Consider the following 24,526-nt stretch of genomic DNA (forward strand, 5'->3'; position numbering starts at 1 on the left):
GATATTCTCTCACTTGCTGGGCACTGTGTTTAAGTGCCTTTTACGTATATCTCAGTTTATCCTCATGGCAACCCTCCAAGGTAGGGGCTATCCTTATTTCCATTTTTAGTTGAGGAAACTGGGGCAAACAGCAGTTAAATGACTTGTTCAGGGTCATACAGTGAAGTGCCTGAGGTCAGTCTCCTGGCTTATGAAGTACCTCAGTCCACTGCCTTACCTGATGCTTTTGAGTGAAAAGAGGGGAAGGTGTTAATGAGGATGTGGGCCTCTCATTATTTTGCAGGTTCCAGGCAGGAATTTGTTAGTCATTTATTTGACTTCTGAGTAGTTGTCAGAAGGTGATATGGTAGAAAAGCTAGTGGAAAATGAGGGGTAGGCATTCCTTGAAAGGGGTTGTGGGAGCAGCTATGGATTTGGGACTGGCTGACCCTCTTCCCAGGCCAAGTTATGGTAATATTCTTGTGAGTTATTTGTGTTTTTAAATTTGTGAAGCCTTATAGTGCAAATTTTAGAAATGTCTTTTTTTTTTTTGTTGCCATTAATAACTCAGATGAGTTCCTAATTGGAATGAGGGCTAAGAAAAAAGTTTTAATTAGGTATTCCTTTTCCCTTCACCCCTAGCAGGCATGCTGTCCCTACCATTAAAAGATTGATAACCATTAGTGTATAAAGTTGAAGCAAGATGAAGCCAAGTAATCTGAAGATCTTTCTGGGCCTGGGAATATCTTTTTATTGAGTTGTCTATATCTTTTCAGTACCTTAGCATTGGATTGCCTGGGTGTAACTGGCGTGTTTGTTGTTTTAAACTATAGGCCATTAAAACATCTAGCTAGACATTTTAAAGCTGGGAAGTTGTGTTAAAATGATTAAAAGAATCTTCCTTTCCAATTGTTTTCTGAGCCATCATTGTATTACATAGAGGAATAGATATATTCTCCCAAGCTTGGAGATCATATCTATCATCCAAAGGCCCCATGTAGATTTGATCAGAGAGGCTTATTATCTGGTTCACTAAAAAGTGAACTTTTTAGTCACTGCAATACTCGGACAGTTTTCTGATTTCTATAGCTGTTATCATTTGTTTCATGAGGGGAGGTAACTATGCGGTTGAAATCATAAATCATGAAAGTAGAGAATCAATCAAGAAGCATTTATTAAGCAATTAATTTATGAATTTAAACTGCATTTAAGCATTTATTAAACATTATGTGCTAAGAGCTGGGAATATAGATATGGTTTAAAAAAAAAGTTCTTGTCCTCAAGAAGTTTATATCCTGGTGTGGAAAGGTGATACAGAAAAGATCAGCAGTCATATCTAGTAATTAAGTTGAGATGCTAGTATGTCATTTATCCTCGCACTAGTCCTATAAGGTAAAATAATACAAATGTTATCTAGTGCCCTTGTAGTTTTATGCTGGTTATACTTAATTACCCTTAGTAAAGACCAACATCCAGAGAACCCAAATATTTTAAAAGTCACCATCGACTTTAAAAGTAATGAAATGTACTATGTCCAAAAGTCAGGAAGCAATTAAACCATCAGTGTGGGTTATTTGAACTGGGAAAACTTCAGTGACTAGTCTGTTGTTTTTTAAAAGGAGAGTGAAATTGTGACTATGCATATGGCTGTAGGGCAGAAATTCCCAAAATAAAACTGATAAGCCACTGTGGTTTTTTGAATAGTTGGAAGGTGAGTTTTTAAAGAACATTCTGGTTTCTGGTAGAAATATGCCTTTAAAAAATAAACAGGAATTTTTAAAACATCAGATATTGCTTTCCTCTGTAACATGTGTACCTGACATTAGACATGGGGAAGAGATGTGTTTCAAGAACTGTTGCTCAGAATACTATTTTTGTTTCTTCACAGTAAATTAGTGATAGACCTGGATCTTCCAATTTCTGAGATTGTCATTCCCCCCCCCCCCCATATCATCTCCCACACCACAGCTATAAAAAGAGTCACCCAGAAACCCCCTTCCCCCTCCCCCGCCTTCCACCCATTCAAGCCCCTTTCATGCCCCCAATCTCCCTGAAACAAAACCCCTTCCTTGCTGGATAGTCTCGGATAGCCTTTTATCATGTTCAGAGAACGCCACAAGGGACTTGCAAGGCTCTGTCTCTAGACAGCATAGAGGGGGAAGGGTGTTCCTGAGTAACCTTCAGGGTTGTCAAAAAACTCTTGGAAGTCCTAAAGAAGGACAGCAAATAGCTTGGTGCACCCTCCAGCCTCACAGTGCACAGACTGGGTAGGTGCCCTGTGATACCAAAGAAGATCTTGAGGGTCTAACACTTTCACTAAAAGATCTAGGGGCCTAACCATGTTGCTGAATGAAGGTCAGCAAAGGAACCAGAAATAAGACAAAGCAGGGCTGCCCACTTCTCCCAAAAGGACAGCAGAACCGTGGATTTGCCCTGGCACAAAGACACACTTCAGTAATTAAAGCTAGAGAAAATGAAAAGGAAAAAAAACCTGTCAGCCTCAAAAATTACTGCAAATTTAACTCTGTAATATCAAAATAAAATTGCAAAGGAAACCAGTGGATTTTTTCAAGGATTGTATCAATAAATACATACAAGAAATATAAGAGATTAAAAAAATAAAAAAATCTTGAAAGAACTAGAGGAAGAATAGCTTGGGGAACTTGCTTTTTTTTTCTTTTGTCAAGTACCATTTACTCTCCCCGCCCCCCCAATAATATTTTATTTTTCCAATTACATTTTAAAAGATAGTTTTCAAAGCATTTTATTTTTGCCAGATTTTGAGTTCCATATTTTTTCCTTCCTCCTGCTCTTACCACCCCCTCCCCAAGACAGCAGACAATCTGATATAGGTTATTTGTATGCGAACATTTTCATATTACTTCATATTCCTCATGTTGTAAAAGAAAAAATCAGAACAAAAAGGAACAATCATGAGAAAAACAAACAAACAAACCAACAAAAGGTGAAATGGTATGCTTTGATCGACATTCAGTTTCCATTATTCTCTCTCTCTGGATTTGAATGGCATTTTCCATCCCAAGTCTTCGTCTTAGATCACCACATTACTGAGAAGAGCTAAATCTCTCACAGTTGATCATCACACATTCTTGCCATTATTGTATACAATGCTCTTGTGTTTACAATACTTCACTCATCAGTTCATGTAATTCTTTCCAGGCTTTTCTGAAATAAACCTGCTCTTCATTTCTTCTGATATTCTATTACATTTATAAACCACAACTTATTCAGCCATCCCACAATTGATGGGCATCTACTCAATTTCCAATTCCTTTGTTGGGTGTTACATTTCAAGAAAATATAAGGGAAAAGTGCTCATATCTATTAGAACCAAAGGGCAAAGTGAGCAAAGAAAGAGTCTATAATATCTCCTGAAAGATGCCCCTAAAGGAAAAGTCCTAGAGCTCAAAGAAAAACATGCTGCTGAGATCCAGAAAAAAAAGCAATCAGAATCAGACTTGAAAGCTTCTACTAAAAATGAGGGAAGACCTTGGGGTACAATATTTCAAAAGGCAAACGAGATAGGATTACAACCAAGAATAACTTATCCTGGCAGGGAGAAGCAGGGAGAAATGGACCTTTACTGGAATAGAGGGATTTCAAATATTTTTGATGAAATGCTAAAAGTGAATAGTAACCTTGAAATACATTAAGAAGTATATAAGAAAGAATATACAAGGAAGCATTTTGGAAAGTAATATGTGGAATTTGTTAGATACTTTTTAAAAAAATAAGCAATATGAAACGGTCATAGTTTCAGATGAAATGTTCTTGGTATACTGTATATATAGAAATGTTCTCTTTTATGTTCAATTTTTGAATTTTTGAAAAACAAAGATAAAAAAGGAGAAACTTAACTTTTCTTGAGGACTTATGTGCCAGATGCTGTTTAATGCTGATGATAGAAAGGGCAAAGGAGTCCAAGCCTTCTAAGGAGCTCACAGTCTAATGAATAAATAGGTTTTTAAAAGTTCATTTAACAAAAGGCATGACTTAAAGTATTCCCCATGTGCAAAAAAATACAGATTGAGTGTATTTGGTATGTACAGACTTTGATGTATACCTGTGTTGCCATAAACAACAATATTGGCATCTCTTTATGTTTTTATCTCATATTAGAACCAATCCTATAGGGATTCATTAGGAATTTTTTTTGTTTTTAAGCTTAAATTTGTTTTCTTTCTCAGGTTTCTATGTCTTTGTATAAGCAGCTTAGTTCTGAAACCTCACTCTGGCACTTGCTAGCTTTGCGTAAATCACTTTACCTTTCCAGGTCATCAGTTTCTTAATCGGTAAAATCAGTAGGTTGGACTAAATGCTCTCAAATGTCTCATCCCCTTTCAGATCCTAGTTTGGTTTTAGCTAAAATACAGAGCAGATGACTTTTCAGAAATGAAGTATTAAACAATCCCCTCCTTTTAAAAAAAAACTTTTTTTTTTTCTTTTAATGATTTAGACTCCCTTATTTCATGGGTAGAGATTTATAAAACAGGGAAGTAGTTTGTGTTTGCAGAATCAGCATTTTGCAGTAATAATGTTTTCTTGCTCCTGGGAATCCAGTTCTGTAGGAAGGATTACTTCTAGTGCTGAGGACAGAAGGGGCTTGATGTTCCCAATTGAGTTATTGTTTGGAATTCACTCTCATCATAAAAAAATAGAACTATTAGTTACTATTTCTGTAGAACTATCTAGTTTTAAATCTGTTACCTGAAACAGGAATATTGCTATCCTTTTTGTGAACTCTAAAACCGTATTTCAAATTTAGGCTTCATGTAATGAAACATTTTCCAAAAATTAGAGCTCTCCTCCAGAAGAGATTCCCACTTTGTCCAGTCAGGAACTTGCCGAACCCTTCCCCACCCCAATAATCACTAGAAGTCTTTCAGTAAAGATTGTTGAATACATTGTATGTAGGATTGTTATTAGGATCAAGGTGGATCTCTGAAGTACCTTGAAATTCTGTAGAAGGTTCCTGTTAAGGACTTACATAGTTTACTCATCTCTTGGAGCCTCAAAGCTCTCACTTCCATAGAGCAAACAATCCAACAGGAAAAAGCTACTGTCAACTGAACAGTTTTTTTTTATGTAATCAAAACCTTCATTTGTATAGTGCTTTACTATTTGCAAAATGCTTTCTCTATACCACTCTGTGAGATATGTCTGCAACTGATATTCATGTTTTTATAGTTAAGGAAATAGAAGCTTAAGAAAGTCGATTCACCTTTTAGTTTAAATAATCTTGAGTAAGGAACAAATTTTACCCATTTGTACAAGTTGTACATGAGGTTTAGTATGTTTTTGTCATTTCTACTTAGAATTGTTTCCAATCTACTTTTTTCCTCTTTTTTTCCCCTTAGATGAAAGGAGCATTGACTGAAATTATCCAGCTTGCAACCTTGGATTCAGACCCTTGGGTCTTAATGGTAGCTGATATTTTAAAATCCTTTCCAGATACCGGTTCACTTAACCTTGATCTTGAAGAACAGAATCCCAATGTTCAGGATATTTTAGGAGAGCTTAGAGAAAAAGGTACGTTGCATTTTCATTGAATTGGGGGCATCTGGGTAGGTATTATTTTTTTCATTTAAAAGGGATTGTCCTACTTTTGTCATAGTTGACACCTTGTAGTTCAAGCAGTCCCCATTTTTATAAGTAAGAGAAATACAGTATTTAAGTACTCCAGAGACACAATCCAGTACTGCTAAGGAATACAAAATAAAAATTTAAAATTTAGTATTTTAACTTGGTGTCTCTCAAAGGTTACAGATTCATACCAAACTTAAAACCATAGTGATTTGAACTTGGAGGGAATTTTAGAAATTGTATGGACCAACTCCCTTAATGATCCATTGTGTCATCTTCTCAGTTCACTTAATTTGTGATGGAATCTGTGAGTGGTCTTGGTAACAATAAGAAGCTTAACCATGCTTTTCATCCAGTGATTCTTGTCTATGATTTCCTATAGATTTTTTGCAGAAGACTTTTATCTGGGTCTTCTTATCACTGCACTCTGTACCAGTACAGATCTTGTGCTATTCATCAGTTATTCTTTGTTCTTGCTTTGTGATTGACTCATTTCCCTTTCCTATGCTATAATTTCTCAATTAAAAAAATAACTGACCTTATTTGGATATGTTTGCACTTTTACTTTAAAATAGTTGTTAGTTATTAGGGGGTGAAGGGAAAAGGAGGGAGAGGAGGGGAGAAAAGGAGAAGGAAAACTAATGAGAACAAATAAACAGACAACCTATAGTCCCTTCTGGTCCATTTTATGAGAAGATATAAATGAAAATTGCCCTGGATGGGTCTCTACTCAAATTATTGGAGAGATTATTCACATTGGTTAGATCACACATCCACTGGAACATTAGTTTCCTCTTGGACAGAAAACAAGGGCCACTAAGCCATGAATAAAGAACTCTCTGGGGGTGTGTTGACTTAGTTTTGAAAGTACAACCTATATCAAATTGCTTGCTGTCTTGGGGAGGGAAGAAGTAAGTAAGGGAGAGAAGGAGAAATAAATTTGGAACTCAAAAGCTTACTAAAATGAATGTTGGAAACTAATTTTACATGTAATTGGAAAAAATAAAATGCTGTTAAGCAGGGAGAAAATAATATCATCTATATTTTATTATATTTTTTATTTTTAAAATTAGTTCCCAATTACATTTTAATCTGGTCTGGGATGCACTCTTGGTGTTGTAGGCCACAAGCAGCTCATGGACTGCATGTTTGACATCCCTGCACTATATATTATCTCCTTAGGCTTTACTTAATTATATGCTAATTTCCTTTTTTCTATACCTTAAGGAATGTCTCCCTTTTGTATATTAGGTTGGAATGGATTGCCTCTCTGTAGACTTCAGGATGTTAAAGAAATCCACCAGTCTCTTATCTCCCTTTCTTCTTCCCCAAAAAATAACCTTTGTTTTTCTTTTCTAAAGCGTCCTAGTCTTTTTCCTTTCTCATGCTAGAAAATGGGGAGAACAGTGAACAAAGCCATGAATTTTGTGTCTTTGTGTTGTTAGCTATGTCAACTGTAGTCCCATTTCCTCCCCAAGCCTTATCCTTTTAATTTAAAGAGCTCCTTCCTTGATCAATACTATTAGCATGTGGCAGTTCTTGATGAGCCTTGGCCCAGTGGATAAACTACTAGACTTCTGAAACACAAACACGGTTTCATTTCATAAGGAGATGTTTTTAGGGCAGAAGTTATTATTAGATACTAAGCTCCTGTGTTTCAGTCCTTACTAGATAGATGAATATTAACTAACCTTAGGATTAGGTAGAAGCTTCTGTAGAATCTTTTTTTGGACACTGTGTAATTATGTACCCCTGAGAAGTTCTTTGAAAGCTAAAGAATATTTACAAAACTAATAGGTAGCATGGATATTAGATTCATAGTTTTTAATAGATTTAATTGACTTCTTGTTTGTTTCTGAAATCGCCAAAATCACCTTATTTTTTTTGTTACTTTGAACTATTTATATTAGCTTCTGAATTGATTACAGCAAAGGCAACTACAAAATGTCAGATTCGTAGGTAAGATAGTACATCTTAATGTTATGCAGTTAGATCATTATAATTTTAAACTACAAATTTTATTATGATTTATTTTGCGTATCAATTGTAAAAGAAATGTATGTCCTAATGTATTGTCTTGCTCTTCACTGAACAGTTAGCGAATGTGAAGCATCTGCTATGTTGCCTTTGGAATGTCAGTACTTAAACAAAAATGCCTTGACCACTCTTGCTGGACCACTCACGCCCCCTGTGAAACATTTTCAGCTGAAAAGAAAGCCTAAAAGTGCCACTTTGAGAGCAGAGCTCTTACAGAAATGTAAGTGTGAATGTATATCTAAGAGATTGGGCATCATAGCTTGTGCTACATAAATTTTACTAGGTTGTATTTTAATACGTGGGGACTTTTTTTTTACATTTTATGAGAAAGTAAACAGAACTGTCTTGGTGCCAGGAGTATGATGACCAGAAGCTCCCTTGAATGTGGTTAAGACAACTAGGTCTTCCCCTCCCCCCCCCCCCCCCAAAAAAAAAATTAGAACAAGTTGCTTTCACAGCGGGAAATTTTAGCATCCACTTTTGTTCTTTCCCTGATTTATATTTAGAAAGCCAAAGCAGATTTGTTTGAGCTGGGAGGAGCCAGAAAGATCATCTCTTAACTCCTCTTGGACAGCTGTAAAACTTGGTAAATTCCAAGTGCACTTGCATTCGTCTTTATATTTTCTATCTTAACATAGTGCAGTGAGTTTTGAATTTCCTTAATGTTGAATTGAGTTGACAGATGAAAAAACTGAGACCAAAAGATGTAAGGAGCTCTCATCTAGACAGCAGCAGCTACTAACTTTAGGAAGAGGTCCTTCCCCTCCTTTGGAGATCTGGGAGCATTGCCTTGAAGCCTGGGGATTTGGCCTTAAGTCCTACAGTTAATGTGTTAGAGAAAGGACTTGACCCAAACTGTCCTCAGCCTTCTCTGTCACAGTCCTTAAAGAATACTATACACCTATCCCTGAAGAACATTTCTATTAAATTAGGGGTATCTGTATGGGAAAGAATGCTGGATTTAAGTCTAACAGCCTTGCCACTTGCGTACTTTTGTGACCTTACTGGACACATAATCTCTCTGCCTTTTTTTCCTGTAAAATGGGGGTTGGAGCTAATGGATTCTAAGGTCCCTTCCAGAAAAGGGACTATATATGATCTTATGAAATGTGTGGAAAATTGAGGGGGGAAATCTTGTTTAGTTTTGTAACTTTCAGTTCTCCTTGAGCCACAACAGTTTGGCTCTTGAGATTTTTTTGTTGTTGTTTTTTGTCTGTTTTGTTTTGTTTTTGTTTTTGTTTTTACTAGTTATTGGAAGTGTGAACTGATTTATAACTTAGTTTTTTAGATACTTGTCAAAGGTAAAGAGAAATTTGTTGTGGGTGGTGCTGCTGGTTAGGGGAGATATGTGGTATATGTCACCATTTTGTGCTGAATTTAATGCCTTTAACTGTGTTACAAGAACTTTGCTTATCCAGAATGGCTAGGAAATAAGATGTTTTGCTTAATTTAATATTCTGATATTTACTCCCAAATGAGAAATATTTTCAAAAAATTAGAATAAAATTTTACATTAACAGAAGCACTTGTTTTAGAAGGTACTTTAAATCTTAAATTATCTTAAATGCTTTATGTCTACCTTACAAACTTATCCCCTGCTTTCCTTTGTACAACAGCTGTATTTTTTTGGCCCAGTAGTGCTTCCTGCTTTTGTGACCATCATATCTCCCCACTTTTTTTTTCTTTACGTTTAGAGATGTGGTGTGCATGCATTGTCCTCCCTTTACTTCTTTTCATAGCTCAGTTATTTGATGTCCAATATCTTGTTGTTTTTCCCTAGATTGATTTAGAAAAATGATGTTGATGAAGACGAAGATAAGTCACATTTATTTATCATTTTCAGGTTTTACTAAGCACAGTGCTGAAAAGTATGCATTACTTCCATTCATTTCCATTCCACATATGAACTAAAAAAGACCTCTACCAGTAATAAGTGTAAACATTGTGCTAGGGATAGGCCTAGCTGAGAAAACAAAACTCTTAAAAGTTTTGAGTTGAAATTAGAAAAATTGAAAAACTAGTGCTATTGAAAACTGCCCACAAAGTTTCTTTTTCTTCCCATCCTCTTCTAGCTTACATTTAAGTGGGCAGGCTTCCTTTATAAAAAACTTGCTGCTTTAAGCTCTTCTTGGGCTTGCACTCTAAATGAATGGCAGGTAGTTGTGTTCAGAAAAAAGCAGCTTTGTAGGAATGGATGTTTGTGCCTCATGCTTTTTTCTTTTTTGTAGCCACAGAGACTGCCCAACAGCTCAAGAAAACAGCTGGAGTACCTTTCCACGCCAAAGGAAGAGGACTGGTCAAAAAAATTGATACCACAAGTAAGAGTTCCATAACTTCTGGTACTTAAATTGAAAGCAAAATGTTTGCAGACACAAGTGAAGGCATTCCTATTGTGTCCCTGGGTGTTTGTAAGTTAAGAGCTTTGTGAGCTGCCCCATTGTTATATGTGATGGTTTAATTTGGAGGTGTTCTTTTTCCATTTGTAAAATTCAATCAAGTGCATAAAAACCCATGAAGCATAAAATTGGCATTGATTTACTAAACTATCAGTTACATGTAATAAGAAAAGATAAATTTTATCTTTAACCTTTTACATAAAGTTACTGCCAGCAAAGATGTACCAGAATGTGTATAGAGTAGCATGTCTTTCAGTTTCAAGTTTGCCCATATAGCCTTATTCATAGGAGGCTCTTTAGTACTGCATTAAATTTTTAATAGTTCATGGATAGATCAGTAGCTTAGTGACATGATATGATTGCCTTGGTGGTTATATTATAATTGTAAATTAAATTGTAAAATGTATGTTCATCTAAATAATTATATGCCGAACACTGAGGTAATTAAGGTAGAGAGAGCTGCCAAAACTACTCTGACTTGCTTTTTCAAGTTTGTGTAGTCCTGTTGTAGAGCAGGGATCATTTGGCAAACTTAAGCCGCACTTCCATCCGCAATAAGTGTATTTTATGCAATTTAAAATATAGTTTTATTTTATTTTAAAATGCAAAGACCAATGTTGGCTCAAAAAACAATCTGTCGTTTGCCAACTCCTGCTTTAGAGCCATACCTTCCACTTCAAGGGTACATTAACCTGGAGTCTTTGTATGTTGTGGTCAGTTACTTTTGTGGAGTGTTAAAGCAGGAGAGGTATATGTTGCTATTTTATTTGTTAGTGGTATTTTCAGTTAAATATATCTTCTCTTTGGATGGGGCTTTTGATTATGCCGAGTAAAATTATTTACCTCTGCTCCATTTGTTTCTCTCCCCTGTTATCCTTTCTTAGCACCTCTTAAAGGCATCCCAAAACAGGCTCCTTTCAGAAGCCCAACCACACCCAGTGTTTTTAGTCCTGCTGGAAACCGGACTCCCATCCCTCCTTCTCGAACTCCTCTACTACGAAAAGAACGGGGAGTAAAGGTGGGCACTTTGTTTTGGACTTCTTTTAGCATTTCTTCCTCCTTCCACGAGATGGTAGCCTTTGAAGCAAAGTCATGTTATTTGCTGTGTTGTCTGTTTTAATAAAGGTTTTGGATTTTGGTTTTTTGGCAGTTACTAGATATTTCAGAGCTGGATATGGTTGGTGCAGGCCGAGAGGCAAAAAGAAGAAGAAAGACTTTAGGTGTGTATGATGGGTTCATTACCCACCTCCTCTCTACTAAAGGATATTTGGAAATTTTACTTTGGCTTTTCAAGGAATTGGGGAAATGCCATGCTGCAGAGGAGCTTTAGAACCTGAGAGTCAAGACATGAGAGTTGAGAAGGCTCCTTTTGTCTTTGTGAAGAAAGAAACTTATACCCAGAGAAGGAGAAAAGGAACCTTCTCAGTCTGTAAAGTGAAGGGCTTACAATCTATACCTGGCCTCTAGTTCATCTGGTTTTGGACTAAAGGATTTCCTTGAAGATTGCATTTCCAGCAGTCCAGTCACAATTTGTTCTATCCCTAACAAGAGACTTATTTTTCACATCTTATTTTATCAAAAATTATAATCGATCTTTGATCTCATCGATATGGCTCCTCCTTGGTATAGACTGCCGTCCTCCGGATGGAAGTCTTTAACTTGTTTTCTGTTGACAGTTATATAGTATTGAGGTGGTCTTTTTATTAATCCTGCTGTCTTGCTCTGGGACAACCACCTCCTTTTATGGTTGCCAGACTACTCCATCCCTCACAACACTTCTTCTGCTTAGGTGTTCATTGGAGACTGGCTACATGTCACCTGCTTATGCCTGTTAGAGTGGTATAGTGGGGGAAACAGGAGCAGAGGCTGTGAGAATCACATGAGTATTTGGATATCTCTACACCCTCATTTTCTCATCTTTTTAATAGAGTTTTTTTTGAACTAGACAAAAATCAATTAAGAGACTGAAAAAAATATTCTTTTTTATGTAATTACAAACTGCTTTTATAAATATTAAGATAGTATGACTCCATAGCATGAGCTTTTTATTGAGTATTGTAAGGGTTGACTTTTAGACCTTAAGATTTAGATTGGGTTTTAAGTAAATAATTGTTTGGAGATTTCAAAACAATTTTGAACTGAGCACATATAAATTTTCAAAGTCATACTTTCTCTAGAAAGGAACTAAAAATTGTATTAGTTTAATTGTATAGTATATTTTTTAAACAAATAGTTTACTTTGACCTCTTTTTTTTTTTTTTTTTTTTTTTTTTTTAAATTATCAACAGATACAGAAGTTGTGGAAAAGCAAGCCAAAGAAGAAACAGTTGTCGAAAATGCTACTCCTGATTATGCTGCCGGCCTTGTTTCTACCCAGGTTGGTCTTTACATTGTCTTAAATTTGATGATAGTTTTGTTAAAGCTCTATAGAATTAACTTGGCTTTTTATTTTGACAAAAATAAAGTTTTAGACTTTTTAACTTATAAACTTTGGCTGGTAGTCCATTTATGTAAATCCATCAAAGAATATTAAGGAGAGCATTACGTTTATTTTAAGAGCCCCAGCTTAGATGAAAAAGGATCCTCTCTAGGCTGGTCATGACCCAGATTGGACATGTGAGATACAGATGGAAATAACCCTATCTTTTTCCCCTTAAAGAAGGAGGGATTATATCTCTTTATCCTCTTCTGAGAATGATCAAATAAACCCACTAGCACTCACAGTTTCACAGAAAGAAGGATCATAAGGCCCTAGATTTGTCATTAGCTATCATCACACTATGACAAATCGTTTTATCTTGAACTCTGATTTCCACTTTTTTATCAAAGTTGGTGCAAGGATAATAATATCTATGAAAATGCTTCAGAGAGCTAAAAGTCATATACATATAAAGTTGTAAGACTGGAGATAGAGGTATTTGAATTTGTGGGAGATTGGATCTTTTAAAATTTAAGATTAGACTATTTTGTAGTTAGATATATAACCCATGAGCAATTGTAAAAACTTTTGCAGAAACTTGGTTCTTTGAACAATGAGCCTGCACTACCCTCTACAAGCTACTTGCCTGCAACTCCTAGTGTGGTTCCATCATCATCCTATATACCAAGTTCTGAAACACAGCCAGGTAGGTAGTCTTTTATTTGTTTTGGTCCTTTAAATACTTTTCTGAGTAGCTGACTTCTGTTCACTTAAAAGGTATTCTTTTATTCAGAGGAAGAAAAAAGTGTCTTATTATAATACATCCTTATGGTTAGTTCCATTCAACCAAAACCAAGTTTTGTTTTGTTTTATTTTTATTTTTTTGCTTTTTAACTGAATGAATTTATTCTGTAACACACTAAACTTTTAGGAAAAATGAAAACAGAGATCCTGAATCTGGTCTGGGAAGCCAGAATAATGTCAGTTGATTAGCAGGATCAGAAGCTGGATAGTCCTGGTCTGAGTGGGACATGAGGAAGTAGAGCAGTGAATCTGACTGTCTGTCCTTTTCTAGGTGTTTGGGTGTAAAAGAGGTGACAGGATTGAATGAAGGGTTGTTTTGAAAGAGTTAGACATGACTGGGGCATGTTTCTGGGCAACAATCCAGGAGATAGAGATTGAAGGCTGAGAAGGACCAGTTTTTGAAAGAGTTGGGAAACAATACAGTGAAGGCCCAGATTGAGCTCTTCGCTTTGGCAAGAAGAAGAGCCACTTTTCATCAGAGATTGGAACAGAGGAGGAGACACTAGATAGTAGTATGAAAGAATTTAGTGTAGGGAGGAGAAATGGAGTCTTGTTTTTTCCAGTAATGTAAGAGATAAGGTCTTCTGAGAGAAGTGGATAATGTGGGAATCTTTAGGAAAAAAGAGGAGAGGTTTGTAGAGTTATTTTGGGAGATGTGATCTTCTGAGAAGAAAAGAATGGGATGCATTGGGGAGGGCCAAGGTGAGATGGAATGTGAAGTGGATTTAGTCATTAGTTCAGCACATCAGGTGTGATATCCAGAGTGTTTTCAGCAGGATGCATGTAGGAGAGCAGAAGTGGACGGTGGAGGAGCTTTGGTAAGGAAGCCAAGGGAGAACAGTCTTAATGATCCTAATGGTTCAGGATTGCAAAGAGAGGGATCCTGTGATCAGGGTGCAGGGGGAGAAGTACGAGGAGAGGAAACTGGTCTAGAGTTGTGAATTATGGTTCTGGGTGATAGTGAGCCTCATTCATGGGTTGATAATCCCTTTGAGTGGCTGAGTGGATTGTGAAGGTATATGTTGTGAGAAGCCAGGTGGTTTGATGGGATGTGGCTACTGGCGTCTTGTAAGTACCATGCTCTGGGTTAGGGAGGAGAATGCTGTAAGCCAAGTACAAACACCTTCAGAAAGGAGTTGGGAAAGACCTTTAGGCTTGTAGAACCTCAGTCAGGTTCGAGCATATATGGGTGTGAGCTGGGTTCCAGTGAAGTAGAAGAGTAAGTCAGGATTTGAATAGGGCTACAGAGATAGATAAAGTGAACTTGCCAGAAGAGGCTGCCAAGGGATGGTAGCCCAGGAAGAGTCTAGGCCTGGCTTCAAGGAGCAAGGGGCCATACTGATGGTGACCAGAGAGGCTGCAACCTTGTGGGCTGAAAGATGCATGAGAGGAATAGGGCCATTGATTACCAGAAGACATGGTGGCAGGCAGCAGACATAGAAGTCGTGAACTCAAGTGAATTTAATGTATTCTGATTTCATCTCCTTCCTTCATAACATTGTTCTTGCCTAGTACCTTTAAAGCAGTTTTTTTTTTTTTGGGGGGGGGGGAAAGGGGGGGGAGTGTTTTCCATGTTTCCAATTCTCCTGTGACTTTCTATTGCTAACTGAGTGTGAGTCAGTTTCCTTACCTGGACTTCCACAGTCTGAAGCTGCTTTATTTTTTCATCCTAATCTAGAAATACAGCTCTGCTATGGCCTGCACTTCCGCCAAACTGTCCTTGTGACCTGAAACGTCCCAAATTTGGGCACCTCCAAGGTGGCTTTCCCAGAGTGCTTTTCCTCCGGTTTTGCTCTTTGGCAGTCCCTCTTGACCATAGGGCTGCTAACAGTATTGCATCAATCCAGAAGGCGAAAGTTCTTTTAGCCCCTTATCCCATGGTGCTCTACTCAGCAACACACATATAATTTCCAGGACCTCCTAAATAGTAGGGAATTGTGGAAGGAAATGCTACTAAGTCCCTGGCCTGCCCTAGAACTGTGGATTCCCTGGACTTTGGGCAGCAATTTGCAAGTTCCAGGAATCAGCCAGGGTTGCAGAGGACTGTGGTTTCTCTATATGCAAAAAAGCAATTCCTCTTATTTTAGAGGGGCAAATGGGGAGAATGAGGTGGATAATGTAACTCTTAAAACTTTTTCCTTTCTTTGCAGTTCTTGCTGGTAGGTTTAGATTTTGGCAGAAAAAAAAAAAAGTAAAAGAATCCAAGTCCAAACTTGACAGGAAAAGAACCCTAAGCATGAATATTATACTTTTGTGGTCAGTGGCCTTTATGACCCATTAGGTAGAGAAAGGAGGAGAGATGTAGCTCTCCCAAGAGGGAGAGGAAGGCTCCCCTGCTGTCGGAGTAGGCTGCCAGAAGAACCTCTGCAGTGAGGTGCAGCTTTTGTCCAGGGTCTTCTAGCGAGTGCTGGAATGACAAGGGTGGCCTGTTCGGGTTTCTGGGAGGATGTCTCTGGATCCTGATACCATTTACCCTTTGGCTCGGCTCCATTAACTCCGCCTGCCTTTTAAGCCAGTGATTTTATCCATCCAAGATGGCCAGGCCAACCCAGCCTTGTAAGAGAGGCCAGTTGTGGATGGTGGGAGGAGAAAAGGAATGGGGCTTTCTGAGGTCTCCCTCCCTTCTAGACCCTGAGGAGGAGGAGGAAAGGTTAGTTGATACTGGTAACCACATTCAGTGAAAGTCCTGATGGCCCGGAGGTAAGGGTGCTCCCACGGAAAGAACAAAGCCATCAAACCCTCCTGCAACTGGACCTTCTGGGGCTTGTGACACTCCTAGTTCGTGGTAGATTGCTACAACTGAGTTCAGATGTCCACCTCCTGGGGGTGTCTGCACTCCTGGCCCCCTCCGCCCCCCTCCCTCACACTCTGAGCCCTCAGAGCACTGTGGGGGGGCTGTCCGACCTCACACTGCCAGCTCCCCTCTCCCCATGGCGCGTCCCTAGCACTTGGTTCAGTATTGGCTCCTATGTTTGCTGCGATGAGTGAAACCGCAGAAGAGGGCACAGCCTGGGCATGAGTCAGAACCCCTCTCTTGTACAGGCCCCCGCCTGCTCCTCTCCCCAGGATCGTGGCAGTCATCTCAATGGCCTCCCAAGCCAGGAAATGATAGTCACAGAGGCTGCCTGTTTGTCCTGCCACCAAATCCATCCCAGGCTCTTGACTTGGTTTAGGTTGACCTAACACACCAGCGACCATCTAAGCCTTGAAGCCACAGGACCGTGGAGAGCGGGTGCAGACCCATCCTGCTCCTACCTGGCTTTCTCCCCTGGTCTGAAGAGCTGACTCCCATCCTTCTTGCTCTTCTAATCCCCTTTGCAAGGTCCTCTGCCTCTTTTGAAAAGCTCTGAGTCAACTTTTTGCGTGAAGAGATAAAGAGACAAGTTTGATTAAGCATGAGATTATACTTTTATCCCTTTAACTTTGTGTCTGCAGCTCCTTCAGCTCGAGAGACCCTGCAGACCATCCGGCAGCCAGATGAGCCTGCGACCCCAAACACTGCTCTTCCTGCTCAATTCAAGCAGAGAACCCCCATGTACAACAGCAACGCCAACCCCGCTCCTGCGGTCGCCGCTCCACCTACCTCGCCTCTGACCCCGACAACCCTGCCAGCCATCGCCCCCGCGGCACAGACTCCTCCGGTGGTGCCCCAGACCCAGCCGGCCCCGCCGCAGCAACCCAAGAAAGGCCTCTCCCTCACGGTAGGTCTCTCTCTCCTCGCCTGCACCTCTGCCTCCCGCAGGTCTTTAAAGATCCAGCTCAGAAGCCACTTTGTTTTCTTCTTCCAATTTTTCAACATTTTTATTTAAAGTTGAGTTCTAAATTCTCCCTCTCCCTTCTTCCTGAGATGATAAGCAGTCAGAGACAGGTCATTTTGTACAAGAAGATTCAAATAAAAAGGAAACAAAATGAAAAAAAGACTGTTTCAGTCTGTATTCAGACAGTATTAGTTCTTTCTCTGGAGACAAGAGTTTGCTTCATCATTAGTCCTTTGGGATTATCTTGGATTATTGTATTGCTAAGAATAGCTGACTTATTCCCAGTTCTTTATCAAACAATCCTTCTGGTTCTACTTATTTTATCATGCATCAGTTCATGTAAGTCTTCCAGGTTTTTCTGGGATCATCCTGCTTGTTGTTTCTTACGACACAATAATGTTACAACACATACCACAGATTGTTCAGTCATTCCCCAATTGGTAGGCATCTCCTCAATTTCTAGTTCTTGGCCACCACAAAAAGAGCTGTTTTAAATATTTTTGTTCAGAGAAGTCCTTTGCTCTTTTTTGGATGTCTTTAGGATATAGACCTGACAGCGATACTGCTGGATCAACAGATATGCATAGTTTCATAGCCTTTTTATTATTTAATTCCAAATTATTCACCAAAATGGTTGGGTCAACTCACAAACTCCACTAGCTATGCATTATTGTTGCAGTTTTTCCACCTCTTTCCAACGTCCAACATTTTCTTTTTTTATTGTATTGGTTGGTCTGATAGGTATTCAGTGGCACTTCAGAATTGGGTTAATTTCCATTTCTCTGATCAACAGTGATTTGAACCTTTTTTTTTTTCCTTTTTGATTATAGATAGCTTTGATTTCTTTGTCTTTGTTCATATCTTTTGACCATTTATCAATTAGGGAATCACTTGTTTTTTATAAATTTGAGTTCTCTATATAATTAAGAAATGAGGCCTTTAACAGAGATATTTGTTGGAAAAGTTTTCCCTCCCATCCCCAGTTTTCTTGCTTTTCTTGTAATTTTGGTTACATTGCTTTTGTTTTTGCAAAAGGTTATAATTTTATATAATCAAAAATTGTCTATTTTACTAATGCTACATGTATATTCTTTGCACCTGACTTCCTTTATCCAATAAATATGTCAGATGGAATATTGGAATGTCAAGAAATATGACATGGAATATAACTATTCCATGCTCCCTTAATTTGCAAGGAGTCAAAGCCTCCTTTGGCTTTGGAAGCCTCTCCTGGTCCTACCAGCAGCTGCAAGGTTACTTCCCCTCTCCTCTCTGTGCATCTGGTTTATGTACCTATTTATTTGCATCCTCCCTGGGAGCTTCATAAGGGCAGGGACTTTTTGCTTTTCCTTGTATCCCTAGCATTGCCAGGCACAGAGTAAGAACTTAGTAGATTTTAATTATAATGAGTGCTTGTTGATTGATTGGTATATTTTAAGGAACCTGGATTTAAGTCTGTTTTGCCACTCAATAGACCCTGAGCTCTCTTAGCATCCCTGGTCCTCCCTTCTTCTCTCCCTTGAGGCTAATAGCTTATGTACTATCCTGCCAGAGAAATGTGAGGAAACATAAACCTTACAGTGCTTTAGAAGTGGAGGTTGATCTTGTTTGTTGTAGATAGTTGGTTATTACACATCTGGAGGCAGCAAGTGAAATAGGAAAAGCACTGGAATGGAATTTGGAGGACCTAGATTTTCTTCCCAGCTCTCCCACAAATTTATGTGGCCTTGGATAAGGGCTTTGATCTTTCTGAGCTCATTTTTTGTCATCTGTAAAATGAGAGGTTCCTAAGCTTAAGAGGAGACTAGAAGAGAAGATTTCTCCATGATCTCCTCCAGCTCTTACTTTTTGTATGTGTGACTCTTACATTTTAAAGGTTTTAACTTTATGCCTGAGTTGCTGAATAAGTTAGTTTGGAGAAGACCTCTCTAAGACTGCTGTTGTAACAAAATGGAGTAGCATTGCAGCACCTTTCTTTCTCACAGGCCCAAACTATTGTCTTTAAGAGGGATCCCATCATCACACATCCCCAATGTAGGGCTGGTAGCGAACATTAGAGCATGTTCACTTTAGTTTCTTAGATCCTTTCTAGTTGCCAGTATCTCTAGGTACAAATTCTTCTACTCCCTAATGTTATACTTGAATAAAAATTCCACTTTTAAACTCTTCCTTACATCAAACCCAAATGACATGTTCAGCCTCTCTGCGTCCTTTTTCCAGTTGTACTCCCTATGTGATAACCCTTCAAATACTTGAAGATTTCTCATGTCTTAATTGGAAATCGAAGAGATTTTCCCATCAGTTGGGAAATGGCTAAACAAGCCGTTGTATATGATTGTAATGGAATATTACTTTGCTATCATTGGCATGGTCTCCCTTCCACACCCTCCTTCCCTCCTGCTTTGTCAGTCTTTCTCCTAAAATGTGTCTCTTAGAACTGAACAGGCAATCCAGATACAGTCAGACCCATAGTAGAGGAAAATGGGCCCATCCTTTTCTTCTGGACTTGTTCTTTTGTGTGATAGAATGTTTCCTTTTGTGGCTGCACAATCACATGTGGTCAGTTATATAGCCCAGGAAAGTCAGGCTAGTGAATGGCTCATTACTTGGGGGGGGGGGGTAGGGGGGAGAGCAGGGAGGATGTTTCAGCCCTCCAAGTTAGTTGGGTTGGGGCAGTTTGGAGGAGAGTGGATGCTAAGGGAAGAGAGAAGACTCATATAGTAATGACTTGACTTCATAGGGAGATAACACTCTATTTGGATTCAGAGAACTTGTGATCAAGTTCCAGCTTTTCTCATCATCCTGCCTGTTGTACCTGAGTTCAGTAACTTCATTTCTCTGAACCTCAGTTTCCTCATCATGCAGCCCAGGTGGCTCTAAAAGGCCCTTCCAGCACCAAATCGGTGTTCCTATGGGGGTAGGACTTGGACCTACAGCAACGAACAGATACTCCGGCAACTTTGAAATATTCTATATAGAGGAAAATAGAACAGGAAAGAGGACCAGCAGGTCTAGAAAGTTCACTGTCTTGTACAAATACATTTAGTCCTTATTTTTGTCAAGAACAAGGCTGGGCTTTCAGGGTCGCCTTCAGTTACTTTTTTGAGGTTTGTGACTTCTGAAGGTGGGTCTTCTTTCCACTGATGCTCTCTGAGGAAAGTCTGTATACTGTGTGAGTTGTCAGGGGGGACATTTGTGGGGCAGAGCCTCTGTGCCCTCCTCCTGGCTGGACAGGAAAGGGCAGCTGTTCTATCATTCACCAGGCCCGGCCATTTCTCTGCTCTAGCACATAAGACAGCACTCACACCAAGACTTTGAGAAGCCAGGTTCTTCCTTCGTCCAGAGCTGTTCAAAGTATTATGACTGTAGACTGTGCTTTATGATTTTTGAAAGAACTTCAGTTAAACTTCAAACCAACAATAGTTTTCAGATATGGGAAAATGTAATCCTCTTTCCCTGACGTGTCCATATTGATTCTTTTGCTTTTAGAGGGAGCAGATGTGTGCTGCTCAAGAAATGTTCAAGACTGCAAACAAGGTGACCAGGCCCGAGAAAGCACTCATCTTGGGCTTCATGGCAGGATCCAGGGGTGAGCAGGCATTTCTTCTGCTAAACTTTAAGGGATTTTTAATTTTAATTTTTATTATTTAAAAAAAATGTAAATAGTATTTTGTTTTTTCCAATTACATGTGAAGATGGTTTCATCATTCATTTTTATAAGATTGTGAATTCCAAATGTTTTCCCCTACTTACCTTTGAAGGGTTCTTATGACCCATTCATGTATGAAATAGAATTTCATTTGTGTTTATGCTTGTATGATATGTATCCCCCACTTTTGAACTGAACACATCCAGTCTTCACTAAATTGACTAGTCTATTTGACACTTTGTCAATTTCTCAGTTCAGGTAAGGTAATAAAGTATAAAGGATTGTAGGACTTGGGCAATTCAGGGCTTCAAAGATCTATGATTTCTCTTCTGTGATAAGAAGATTTTTTCCCCTTTGCACTTCCTCTCCCACCCCCCAAGCGTAGATCAGAACCTGAGCACATCTTACTAGCCTGTATCACTGTGGCCAATGTTGGTTCCCCTCTCGCTTGCATTCCTGGTACCGAGCCTCTGTGGCCTTCACTTGGCGAGTCCTGTCCCTAGGACCGTTGCACTCGAGATCTTGTCACAGCTTGTGCTCCGGCCCTCAGAGTCTTTGTGTTCACAGGCTCATTCTTGCCCATGATGAGGACTTGGGGTAGGAAAACCATGAGTGAAGGCGTCTCCTAGAGCTACATAAATCACCTTAGGAATCTGGGTGGCTGTTCCTTATGCACAGAAATTGTATGATGATGTTTCAGTTCCTTGAAAAACACTACATTTTGTCTTTCTGTGTATTTCTAAAGGAGCAGGAAATGACTTAGGTCCACTTTTTGAGAACTGAACTAAATGGATTCACTTTGCAGTACATAATCTTTATTTTCATTTTTTGCTTGATTCTTTTTTTCTGGTTGTTGTTTACACAGAGAACCCTTGCCAAGAGCAGGGTGACATCATTCAGATCAAGCTCAGTGAGCACACGGAAGTTCTTGACAAAGCTGACGGCACAGGAAGCACCACCATGTTAGTCGACACAGTCTTTGAAATGAACTACGCCACTGGCCAGTGGACCAGGCTCAAGAAGTACAAGCCCATAACTAACGTTTCGTAGAGGACCCAGGACGAGACTTCGGGGACCAAGCCAAGCACGGGCAGCCACCTCTGCTGAAGAGAAAGCGGAGACGGCCCTTGACAAGCAAGGGCATCCACGCTCTGTTTCTTGTTCCCTTCCAGGCTCGCTTTTACCCATCCCCCCTCGGGAGTGTGCTCTGCATGACAGCTGCACAGACTGAGGCTGGGAGATGAGGAGGGCTTCCTAAATGGAAAAGACGGATTGAGAGAGTGCCCCGTCTTAGTCCTCTTTCCCTAAGAACTTCCTCTCTGGCCGAGCAGAGCTCCATTCCAAAATTGGGGAGGAAACACAATTTCTGGGATTGCTTTCAAATTTTCTCTAAAGCCAAGATGATAAATACCCCACTGATTTGTACAACTTTGTGCTTAGCTCATTTTGCTAGGGGGAAAATGGCATTCGAGGGAGCTGGGGAATCCTGCGCAGTGTGAATGTATTAGTATCAGTGCACTGTAAGTTTAGGCGAGCACCGAGACCTCACTTGGCCCTCAGTATTGGGATGTCCCATATTGCCAAAAGGAGCCCTCTCAGATTGATTGCAAGCCACCTGACCGGCCCTGGCCCTGCTGGCGGTCCGGCCGGACCAGGCTGGTGTCTGCCCACAGAAATGGCGTGGGATTTTAGGCCAGGACACGGGCACAGCTGCCGTAGCAGGCCTTCGACTTCTCCGGGGGGTGAGGGATTGCTTGTGCCGGGGGACGAGAGGTGGGAAGGTCAGAACAGCTGAGGCGGCCGGTCAGCCCTGGCTGCCAAAACTTAGGGTGAGGTTCATTGAGAGACCTGTGCTCAGGCCAGGGGTGGGAATGCCGTTGGGGTGCCCTGGAGTAGGGAGCGTGGGAACGGTGCTGGCCATTGAGGCGCCCTTTGCTTGCTGGGTCAAGCCTTAAGAAGTACTCGAGGTCTTGTGTGCGTGTGTGTGTGCGCGTGAGCATACGCTGCGGCCATGGCCCTCACTGCTGCTTCCTGCAGTCATATCGCCGAGAGGGCACTTGGAGAGAGGCAGCCCTTCTATTTGAATGAATTCTAGCTTTTCCTTTTTGGTTCAAGTCTGAAACAATCGATCTTTTGTCAGGGGGAAGAGGGTTGGATCAATCATTCAGAGGTGCACAGCCAAATGCTTCCTCTGAAGAGGAATGTTTACATGTGTAGAGCTTCAGCTGGGAGCCACGGCACAAGGGCTGACCCCGGCACAAAGAGGCCTTCTGTGACTGGTGCTTCTGGGGGGTCGTTTCAGAGCCACCCTGTATTCTATGACCACTCCTGATTGGGCAGTGTGGAAGTACAGCCTGAGTTAGTTTTCAGAGTAAGCCCTCGGGAATGAATGGTAAGGCTCGTTTTAGGTAATTGGGGGGTGGGTGTTGGGGAGAGTAGTAGAGAACACTTGGGGTTGGGTTTTTTTTTTTTTAAGATGTTTTGTTTTTGGATTTAATGTTACATTTTGCAAAGCTAAATTTAACCAAAAAAAGTTTTTCCTTAATTTTAGTGACTGATATTCCTGTTGGCCTTTTATCCAACTTAAATTTTTTAAAAGAGAAATTCTGGTAATTGTTAACTTAGAGTTATTTTTCTACTAAAATGTTTCAGTGTGCTAGTAGAAAGTGAACTGCTTTGAACCGCAGGCGCTGGCTACAAGCGTGAAACATGAACGGTGTTTGAAACTTGCAGCCTTTGGTTAGGAGAGCTCTTCACCTCCCGTGTTGTGGGCTCAGACCAGACTGAGTGACCAACATGGCCACTCCCATCCTCCAGAGTTGAGTGTGGTGTCCCTGGGGTCTCTGGATGGATCACAAGGCGATGCACAATAGAAGTGATGATTCCTATGGGGTGTTGGGGCCAAATTCAGTCACTGGAGGAGCACATAGGCAAAGGATAGGGGATGGCTGCAGCCCTCTGCAGAGGGGTTTCCCACTTCCTGAGCCAAGACTTTCTGTGATCAGATTTAAAGAGTAAACAGGAATGTGTTACCTCCCACATTTATAAAACAAAGGCCTGTTATTGCTGCCCCTTAGCAAAATACTTTGTTCCTTTAACTTTCTCAATCCAGCTAACAACTTTTGAGGGGAGGGGTTTAGTTTAGTTTCATAGGGTTTAATGAAGCAAAGAAGCTAAGACAGTAGTCTATTTTTGAAATTATTAAGAAGTTGCTTAAACACAGAAGATCCTCCGTCCCTTGCTTGGATCAGTCCATACTGCATTTAGGGGCCATCACAGCGTCAGACAATTCAGAAGAAAGCAAGATGTATTTCCTGCATTTGATTCTCTAGGGAACAGAAGCGTTTTACCGTTTTGTGAGGAAATGCTCTCACCCTCTGAACTGTATGTTTGCTTTGGTGTGCTGCTGCCAGGCCCTCAGCAGCGTGACAGGGTCCCCAGAGCCAGAGGGCAGCACTTTTCCTGGAGCCATAGATGAGAAAAAGACCTTTTCCATCCTCTACCCTGAACACCGAACGGTTCCTCAGCCTGAATCGTGGGAAATGCAGACGGCTTTTCTGGCTGGACCGAACACCTGGCGCCATCCAGGTTTGCAGCCCTCAAGGCTGCGAAACATTTTCATAGCAAGATTTGACTGGTAGGAGCTAAACCATCATCAGCTAGCCAGACTGCCCCCATCCCATTAATCTGGTGCCTTTGATTATAGAAAAGAAAAAGTCATTTTGTAAAATGTTTCATCTCCAGCAGAGCCCCCTTATGTTTTCTATTCTTGGTTTTTGTACAGTTGTAAAAATATTACAGATCTTCTGTCTCTGGGTACGTATTTTCAGTGTAATACAGTCTGTATAATAAAAAGTTTAGATTTTCTAAAGAACGTTGT

General features: G+C 40.1%; 1 protein-coding gene across 1 annotated transcript in view; it reads left to right on the forward strand.

Moving 5' to 3' along the window:
- The window catches only part of NELFA (negative elongation factor complex member A), a 37,004-nt gene extending 12,484 nt beyond the window's left edge, over positions 1 to 24,520 (forward strand). Inside the window, exons 2-11 of the mRNA XM_051963893.1 lie at positions 5,358 to 5,529; positions 7,679 to 7,840; positions 9,849 to 9,938; positions 10,901 to 11,034; positions 11,167 to 11,236; positions 12,305 to 12,393; positions 13,030 to 13,141; positions 16,675 to 16,940; positions 20,487 to 20,586; positions 21,512 to 24,520. Coding sequence (XP_051819853.1) covers positions 5,358 to 5,529; positions 7,679 to 7,840; positions 9,849 to 9,938; positions 10,901 to 11,034; positions 11,167 to 11,236; positions 12,305 to 12,393; positions 13,030 to 13,141; positions 16,675 to 16,940; positions 20,487 to 20,586; positions 21,512 to 21,696 — 1,380 coding nt within the window. The 3' untranslated portion in view covers positions 21,697 to 24,520. The remainder of the gene's footprint in view (positions 1 to 5,357; positions 5,530 to 7,678; positions 7,841 to 9,848; positions 9,939 to 10,900; positions 11,035 to 11,166; positions 11,237 to 12,304; positions 12,394 to 13,029; positions 13,142 to 16,674; positions 16,941 to 20,486; positions 20,587 to 21,511) is intronic.
- The last annotated feature ends 6 nt before the right edge of the window (positions 24,521 to 24,526 follow it).

This window comes from Antechinus flavipes, chromosome 6, assembly GCF_016432865.1.
Source record: "Antechinus flavipes isolate AdamAnt ecotype Samford, QLD, Australia chromosome 6, AdamAnt_v2, whole genome shotgun sequence".
NCBI lineage: Eukaryota > Metazoa > Chordata > Mammalia > Dasyuromorphia > Dasyuridae > Antechinus > Antechinus flavipes.